Source organism: Vicia villosa, linkage group LG2, assembly GCF_029867415.1.
Source record: "Vicia villosa cultivar HV-30 ecotype Madison, WI linkage group LG2, Vvil1.0, whole genome shotgun sequence".
NCBI classification, from domain to species: domain Eukaryota; kingdom Viridiplantae; phylum Streptophyta; class Magnoliopsida; order Fabales; family Fabaceae; genus Vicia; species Vicia villosa.
In genome coordinates this window covers 30,134,912-30,144,972 of record NC_081181.1, presented here as the reverse complement: position 1 = coordinate 30,144,972, position 10,061 = coordinate 30,134,912, and the positions used below count along the sequence as shown (strand labels likewise).

General features: G+C 35.6%; 1 protein-coding gene across 1 annotated transcript; it reads right to left on the bottom strand.

The window, feature by feature from the left end:
- Positions 1 to 7,391: 7,391 nt before the first annotated feature.
- Positions 7,392 to 9,474, bottom strand: LOC131646048 (uncharacterized). The gene is made up of 2 exons (XM_058916219.1): positions 9,264 to 9,474; positions 7,392 to 7,862 (listed from the first exon to the last, which is right to left on the bottom strand). The coding sequence occupies exons 1-2, from the start codon at positions 9,384 to 9,386 to the stop codon at positions 7,575 to 7,577; spliced, it is 411 nt and encodes a 136-aa protein (XP_058772202.1). The 5' UTR covers positions 9,387 to 9,474; the 3' UTR covers positions 7,392 to 7,574.
- Between the last annotated feature and the right edge of the window lie 587 nt (positions 9,475 to 10,061).

The following is a 10,061-nucleotide window of genomic DNA, read 5'->3' as shown; positions in this document are numbered from 1 at the left end:
AAAACTTAGTGAGATCTATTCACCCCCCCTCTAGATCTATAGGCCAGCGTCTAACAAGTGGCATCAAGAGCTCTGGTTTATTCCGTGCTACGTGAAACACTTATTGGAAAGATGGCTTCTGGACCTAAAGGGGCTCATAATAGAGCTCCAGTTTTCAACGGAGAAAACTACGGCTATTGGAAGGATTGTATGTGTGTCCATATCAATGCAATTGATAGGAACATCTGGACAGCTATTGTCAATGGTCCATTTCAGATCACTATGACAAATGCAGCTGGTGCAGTTGTTCCAAAACCAGAAGATACTTGGAATGCTGAAGATGAAAAGAAATATGCATACGATTGGAAAGCGAGAAACATTCTAATCTCAGCTCTAGGAGTTGATGAATACTATCGCGTTTCCCATTGTAGATCAGCTAAAGCTATGTGGGACACATTGCAAGTTGCCCACGAGGGAACGGATGATGTCAAACTAGCTAGGATCAATACGTTAACTCAAGAGTTCGAACTTTTCCACATGGAAGATGGTGAAACCATCGAAAGCATGCAGAAAAGATTCGTTCACCTGAAAAATCGATTAAATTCTCTTGATAGACCTGTTTCCAATGCAGTTGCTACTAACAAAATCTTAAGGTGTTTGAACAGGGAATGGCAGCCCAAAGTTACAGCAATTAAGGAAGCAAATGATCTCAACACTTTAGACATTACCACTCTCTTTGGTAAACTAGAGGAACATGAACAGCATCTTAAATGCCTTGACATGCATGAGAAGAGGACAAAGAAAGAAAAGAACATGGAGAAAGAGGTAGAGAAGAAGTCAATAGCTCTAAAAGCTTCGAGCTCCAAGACCTCAAAACGAGAGCCAAAGGATAGTGAGACTAGTGATGACGAAGACTCCGATGATGAAGAAATGGGACTGTTTGTGCGAAGGTACAACAAGTATATAAAGAAAAATGGAGCAAAACATTCTGACAAAGGATTGATCAACTATAGAAAGCAATCAAAAAGGTTCAACCAAGATGACTCTAACAATGGAAAGATCAAAGGTCTTTGCTTCAATTGTGGAAAAGCCGGTCATTACAAACCGGATTGTCCATACCTTAAGAAAGAAAAGGAGAAGAACCAAAGCAAAGATCATAACAAATCTAAAAGAGCTTACATAGCATGGGAAAGTGATTCATCTAGTGAAGACTCATCAAGCGATGAAGAAGAATCGGTAAACTTATGTCTTACAGCTCATCAACACAAGAAAAAGAAACGTGTAAGTCATCTTAAACCTGAACTTGTAGATAAGGTATCTCATGATCAATTAAAATTAGCTTTTGAAGAACTACATAGAGATGCAATTGAAGCTTTCAAACTTTTGGCCTCAAATAAGAAAATCTTTTCATACCTTGAATCAAAAGTTGAGAAGACCGAAAAGGATATGGAAGCTTTAAAACAATCTATGTTAGACATTCAAAAGGATAAAGTTGATATTGATCCTACGTCATGGTTTGGTTGTGAGACATGTCATATTTGGCAAAAAGAAGTAAGAGATCTAAAAGTCAAGTTAGACAAGGCTCTACAACCAAAAATAACTTTTGCAGTTGATCCAAATAAGTTCAAAAGATCATATACTCCGTTATATAGTAAATACACTTTTGTACCTAAAGTATCAACTAGCAAGACAGCACACTCTCATCATATTACCTGTCATTATTGTTGCAAAAAGGGTCATACCATTGAAAAATGCAAATTTAGGAGAATCTTAGTTCCTAAAGGAGTGTTTCAATGGTTGCCTAAGTGCAACACATTATGTACTCACCAATTAGGACCCAATGAAGATTGGGGACCTTCCACTCTAAATTAATCTTGCAGGAAAAGTGTCTTGACATCATTGATAGGTGATGATCCCATTGATAAAGGATGTTCAAGACACATAAAAGAAGGCATATCTCTCTTGGTATGTCATCTATGAAGACAGTTTGAAGAATCATACTTGGCAAAGGAAACATAGGTGTCCTAGCCATAGCAAATGTATGAGATACATTACAAATACAGATATTCCGAGAAACACATAGGACGCAGTACTTGATGTGCAAATTGGCAAGTTGCATTGCAAAGAGATTTTAAACCTATTCTTAGCAGAATATTGTTTGGGACTATGTCCCGCATCCGGGAGAACATCGAGTAATTGATACTAGATAAGTTTTTCGCAAGAATCAACCTGTGAAACATTCCATCAAAACAATTCAATATCAAATCTAGGAGTATGGCACACTGACAAGAAGACTCCACACAATGATGACAAAACACCTACATATTGAGAAAGCGGTAACATGTTTATTGTTCACTTCCAAAAATTTTATTGATGCTATAATATGCTATCAATTAACATGCTTATAGTGACTTCATGTGCTCTTATCTACTCTTCTCAAATACTTATGTATATGTGCTCATCATTTCATTCATAACATACAATGGTTGTGCATTCAAGCAAATGACAAAACAAAAATACATCATATAGAAACATTTCTAAGGCATTTTCATCATTGAAAGCAACTTAGGTCGACCTACCCTGTATTTGAGTCGACCTACATAAGAAGCTTCTTTAGAAAAACCAAAAAGTTCCAGTTGCGTCGACCTAATTTGGTCAGTTTTCATGTTACTTCTGTTAGGTCGACCCAACCTCACCTTAGGTCGACCTACTGCGTTAAGTTTTCCAAATTTGGGTCTGTTAGGTCGACCCGACCCATTCTTATTCACTCAAAACATTCCATCTTTGCATTCCCTCTCATCCTCATCACATTTGGTACGGCTAACCCTAACTCCTCAAACTCAAAAACTGTTCAAAATCATCCTTCTTACACAAAATCATCAACAACTATGCCTCCAAAATCAAGAAAGGGAAAGGAAGTTGCATCTGGATCATCCTCACAACCGGTAAGTGCTGTAGCCCTTGTTCACCCTGATTGTAGAGATAACTTTGAAAAATGGCAAATGAAAAGGAAAGTAGTAAAGCAGTACATTTTCAATCAACATATTGCTAAAAATATGCATATTCCTGAAGTTGTGAGTCTTATTGAGCATCAAAATGTTCATCCCCTTTTGGAATGTGCCACACCATACTGTGAGAATACTGTTAGGGCATTCTATGCAGGGTTCACAAGAGAAGCAGGCTGTAATTTTAGGTTTAAGATGGGGTCAAGATCTCATATCGTTGACAAACGTGCTTGGATCAGTATCTTTGGTCTCAACATTGTAGGCGATGAATTACGTATAGAAGACGGGGACGTACCGGGAGTCTATGATCATGTGGCCTACATGAAGTCTATCCTCAAAGATCCTTCCGTCTTTGACAAACCTAATGAAACAATAACAGCCGGTCACCTGAAGAGAGATCCTAGGCTTCTAAATTGGGTCATCTCAAGAGTCATTCGACCACGAGCAGGCGGATTTTCCAGAATTGAAAGGAATGAGATTATGTTGATGTACTTGATTCAAAACAGAACACGTGTGCACTGGCCACACTTTCTGACTGCTAAGTTTGAGGAAGTAAAGCAGAAGACTACCGCTCTTTGTTATGGCTCGATCATACAAACAATTGTGAACCATTTCGGCATGAAGCTCGATGGATTATCATACATTAGCATGAAACAGAACCAGGACTTTTCCCAAACAACCTTAACTCTCATGGGATATCATTGGGATCCAAATAGGGGAACCTATTATCTCATTCAAAAGGGGACCGGAAAAATCATCTACAACTATGATGATCCTACAGAATTTGGTCACACTGCAGAAAATGAAGAAGAAGGAAATGATCAAGAAATAGCAAATGATGAGGATCATACCATGGAAGATGCAGCTCATGACACGGATGCAAATTGGAGATATGTTCCGCCACAACAAGAGGATATCCCTTGGGGATACACAGCTCCACCTCCTCCTGATCAATCCAACATAATTTCTATGCTTGAAGCTATGCAACTTCAACAACAGCAGAATTTTGAAACTCAACAGCTTCAATTTCAAACAATGCAGCAGCTTCAACAAGAGAGATATGAGGAACAACAACGTCAATATCAATCGTTGTACGGCTTGGTTCAGGAACAAAAGAACGATTTTGAGACGTTTGCATCAAACTCTGTATTGAGGCAGAATCAGTTTGAAGAAACGGCATTGCATCGCCATGCTAACATAAGCCAAAGCTTCAACACTCTTAACATGTCTGTGCTGGATTTGTTGGAACAGGTTGAGGAAGATCGACCTCATACATTTCAAAGAGGAAGAGGAAGAAGGGGAAGGCGTTAGGACATATCGTTTATCATATCATCATTTCATTGCATTTCATGTCATTAAGTTCTTTTTGTTAAAACATTATATGATGTAATACTCTGTGGTGTCTTTTATTAATCTCTTGGACTACTATGTATGTTGTTAGTTTTCTTTAAAACATGTTTAGTTCTTATGATTTCACCATTTACATGTTATCTATCTCTATGACTATCGGTATTCTTTATTTCTCTTGTTACTCTCCTACTCTGTTTTCTTGTTTCTCTTTTTGATGTTGTCAAAGGGGGAGATAAATACAATAGAGGCTGAGTGTACGGGGGAGCTTTGTGATGCTGAGTGTACGGGGGAGCTTTGTGAAGAGACTTCTTGGTTGAGAGATAGATGCTGGATGTACGGGGGAGTCTTGTTGAGTCTTCATCACTTACTACCAAAGCTTTTGAGTATTGGTTTGCCATCATCAAAAAGGGGGAGTTTGTGAATACAAGATTACACTCAAAGATGTTTTTGATTTATGGCAAACTCAAATGAGCATTCAAACAACAAGGAGGAATTTGATCACTCATGAAAGCAAGCACAAGGTGATCCACTTGGCATATAAGTCGACTCAACTCAAGCTGGACATGAAAAATGCAGAAAATCAGCAGTTAGGTCGACCTACTATCAACCTAGGTCGACCTAAAATGAAGGAAAATCCATATACCTCTGCTAGGTCGACTCACAGACCATTTAGGTCGACTCAAAATGAAGAAATCTTCACATCAGTCTGTTAGGTCGACCTACATGGCAACTAGGTCGACCTGATCTGTGAAAAAGCCTCCAGAATGCATCAGAAAAGGATTCTGGTCGACCTACTCCTTCAACAGGTCGACCTAACTGGGAGAAAAATTCTGCAAGCTCTGTTAGGTCGACCTAAGCACTACAAGTGGTCGACCTAACTGATCAAGAAAGTTCAAAAATCAGTTTTTCTTGGTTCTAACTGTTATGCAATCATATATATTGTGCAAGGGTAATTATTCAATCAACACCAACGACTGAAAGATACACAAACGCTTCTCATCTTCGTTCTTCATCATCTCCAACACAATTACACATAATCATTCTTGCGTTGCGGGTTAGTGATGAGTTCGATAACGTCCATGGAACGGAATTGAAGATTCCTAGTGGGTGAAGGTTCGTGGGGTTTGTTGGTGAATAAAATCTGCGGGTTTTGTCCTCCACGACGGGTGGTTCTTGGGGGTTTTTATCAAGAGGCGTTCATTGAGGATTCGGCTGAGTGTAACGATTGAGGAACGGGGAGTTCAAGGAATCAAGACACTGCAGAAGGGAATCGAAGTGAAGCTCTTGGATAACCTTGATCTTGCTCAAGATTAAGGGGGAAGAAGATTCAAAGGATCGACATAATTGGTTTATCGTTTATCGCTTTGTTATCTTCTTTGTATATACTACTTTCAACATTAATGAAAGATTACCCAATTTCAATTTGGAATTGGGGGCAGACGTAGTCGTAGCGAGGACGATCGACGAACTGCCTAAACAAATATCGTGTTCTTGTCGCTTTTACTTTCTCTTTTACTTTCTGTTCATAATTGGTTATAAGCACCAAGTGTTTGTGTTTTTGCTTGATCCAATCTTACTGCATTGCAAATCAAAGTTGTCAATCTAGAAGTTAATTGGATTTCAGTTGTTAAACGTATTGGTTAGCTATCATATTACTTCACCATCAAATTCCACTTACGTTTTGGTTTTGAAACACATACGACCTTTGCAATAGCGGTCCAGAATAGACGCAAGTCGATTCAGAACCGCTTTCGCTCGAGTCTGTAGAAAAATCTGTAAAAACTTAGTGAGATCTATTCACCCCCCCTCTAGATCTATAGGCCAGCGTCTAACAGAACCGTTTTCTTGTAGCTGTTGCATCTCCTATCTAGATCAGGTTTTAGTTGAACACCATATCCAGCAAACTACATTGTCTTGCAAGGTCTTTCTGTAGCCAATGGTTTATGTTCGTTTTCAGTATTTTATGAATGTGCTGCAGATAACTGTTGTCTATTTGAAGTGTTTACGTTGTGATGTATTGTTGTCTATTTGAAGTGTTAATGTTGTTGTGATGTCCTTGCATACTCTTAGTTTACACTCTTAATTTACTTGATGTATTGTTGTCTATTTGAAGTGTTAATGTTGTTGTGATGTCCTTGCATACTCTTAGTTTACACTCTTAATTTACTTAAAGGTGAATAAGTGGGATGTTGCGGGTTCGAATATGCGTCCTTGTATCTGATGTCCCTGTTTTAACAAGACTTTAATAATTTTCTCTTAATAATAGATTTGAATGAGTTTTGCCTTTACTAAGACGTGACTGTTTGATAACCAAATCAACAATCACAATCCATAGTTTTTAGTTATTTTTACAGGGATCACACTTTATAGTTATCCATGACCAATTACAACTTTATTTTCCTTGGTCATTTTACATAATGGATTACAAATCAAGGATATATATATATATATATATATATATATATATATATATATATATATATATATATATATATATATATATATATATATATATATATATATATATATATATGAGGAATGATATATGTACACCAATTTACACCTAAAGCCTACACCGTATCATTTTATGTGAGGATTGAATACAATTAAATACATGCACGTGTTTTTAGGTGACAAGAAAATATTATAAAAATTAAAAAACCTATAGGAAGATTCTTTCTCAAAGCAGATCAATAAGGCATGGAATGTTCTGATTACAACTTGCATGGAATGTTCTGATTACAACTTACACATTCTTTTCTTTCTTTCTGTTTTCACAATTTTGAGATTGTATTTAACAAAGGGGGAATAGGCAAATTTGTTATGCCTTAGTAGTGTATTGATAGAGACAAGAAATCGGGAAACTATGTAATTTCGGGTTTTGGGTTTCTATCAAAAACAAATTTCAGTGTAAAAATCATGTTTAAACTCAAAAGCTATAAATTTTAGCTTCAAATTGAATCAATTTTAGAGGTAGAATCAATTATACTTTAGAAGAACCAAACTCCTCAAAATCATTTCAGAATCAATTATACATCTCCAAAACATTTTTGACACTTCCAAAAGATAAACCAAATTTCATTAAAATGGATAAAAGGTATAGTTCACCGTATCTCACATTTGAAAAGGAAATACATAACATCAAAAAAATCTGTGAGAAAATTACAAGTATCTAATACCAGTTTCAATGCAATATAGTAGTATACAAACCATAATACTAACTCCTCCAATGTGTCACCCTCAAGCAGTACCATTATTGGCAGAGGTAGAGTTTTCAATTTCATCTTCCTTGTTTGTGACTTCTTTGCTAGCTTTTGCTGGATATTTGATAGCATTGAGTTCGACTTTTCTCAAAGCAGCTTTGCCAAGATCAACACCGCAGATGTCAGAGAGACGAACAAGGTATAGCAACACGTCAGAAAGCTCTTCTCCGAGGTGAACTTTTTCTTCCTCTTTAAACTCTGGAAGTCCACGTTTAACCTCGCCCTTCCACTGAAATATCTCGGACAATTCTCCCACTTCACCCACCTTCAAAAAATCACATGAAAAAAATATGTATAAGATCAATGTTGTCAACTACAGATTGCAGAAAATAACAAATTGCGGATCGTAGAAAATAACAGTTTGTTCAAATTCTGCAACGCAAACACTGCTGTAGCACCGTTGTAACCACTATATAGCAGTATTTTGTACTAAAACATATCGCAGAACAAAAACGTTTCGTTCAAATTTCATTATGCAATAGCGCTATAGCACCACTTTAACCGCTATTTAACATCACTATTAGGAACACACCCCTAAATCTTATATGCATTGTATACGTATGAAGTTAAAGAACATAAGGCAAGGAAATTAATTGCATATGGTGTGTGGTAAATGGTGTAACAATGAAATGGAATACGTTTGCATTGCAACGAGATGTACTAGAACTCAATTAGCAATGACAGAACCTGAAAAATAAGGCATCAAAATGGTTTAGCCTATGTTTGGTTCCACTGGAAAACTCTTCATAATCACGTTTGGGTTGGTCATTATGCTTTAACCACAAATTGATTATATTTCTATTTGGTTTCGGCCCAAGATTGATTCCAACACCAATCTCAATTCAATCAAAAACCTATTAGAATAAGAACCAGTAACAAAAGAGAAAATAGAAGCACAGATCGCAAACAATAGACACGAAATTGGTTTACTCAGTTTAGCCGAGTGTGTTTACTTTACTCTGCGACTATAGGGCATATGTAGTTTCATTTTATTATTGAATGAAGTAAGGTTTAAATGTTACAGTCAATATACCTCAATCATAACGCCGGGGGACGACCCCAACCACCCCAAACATTCTTTCATTATCTATAAAATACAGACGCCAAAAACACGACACCAACCCTATCACGTTGAAATCGGTAATAATCTTAAAAAATGAATAAATTAAAGATAATCACAAGTGTCCGTGCTCCATACGTCACTACCCTAGCTTGGCTCTCAAACCAAAATACAGGTATTTAGCCATACTCAACAAAGAGCATTTAGGAATTTAGCTTTTGCCGTGACATACAATCAATTCTCAAGTTCATAAAAAGTGGCAAAAGCATATATACACTCAAAAGCAATTAAAAAAACACACAACTTGCAAAAGAATAACCTTTACAAAATGCCAAACAGAGTGTAAGCAAATCTGTCATAGGTCAAACAAATCTTCAAAAACCCATTATAAACAAAAGAGATTAAACTAAAATAATGACAAAATGATTATTCTCCTGACACCCTCAAAAAAGAAAACTACAAAACCCTTGTAAAATAAAAAAAAAACCAAAATCAAAAATCAAATTTTTATTCCAAAAAAACTACATATTCAACCAATGAAGTTCATGCAAAGATGAAATAACAACAAAAGTTACAAAATTTACGTAAAATTTTAAAGAAAGTTACCATAGCCAAGAGAAGGTTTCTTGGGCTGTGATATTGATCCCAATTCCTGTCTTTGGCGAATTGAGCTTGCAATTGCTTGAGCTTTCCAATGGTTACAGAGTCACCTTCATGAACCTCACTCATGTTGAAGACCCAAAGAGAAATCACAGAGAGAATCGAAAGGACAAAGACGAGACAGAAAAAAGACAAGGGAATTAGAAAATGGCGTTTCTTATAATTGTGTTTGTAAAAAATAATAGCAATATATATAGTAAAATAATAAACAATAATTTACAACAAAAAAGAATAAAATTATTAATAGAAATACAACTATTAAATAAATATTAATTAATAAGATAAAGGAAACTTTTTTTCTTTTCAATATTACCTTTGAAAAAAAACTGTTACAACAATGTTTTTACACGGCAATAGAACAATAAAAATAAAACTGATTGATGTGAACCATTCAAGAATTCAATATAATAACTGATGGAGGTTAAAATTAGAAAATGAACAGTTTAAAATAACTTATGGACAGTGCAAAATAAAACGGCAACATATGGGTATTCAAATTTCTATCCAATCTTTATTCTTCTTCTATTTAGTAATAATATGCATTCAAATTTTTATCCAGTCTCTTTTTTCTTTCTACATAAACTTTTAATTTGAACGTTAGTCATTATAATACAAATATAAAAATAGAAAAAAAAATCATAAATATAGATTATTTTATAAGTTGTTTTGACCTTATATATATATATATATATATATATATATATATATATATATATATATATATATATATATATATATATATAT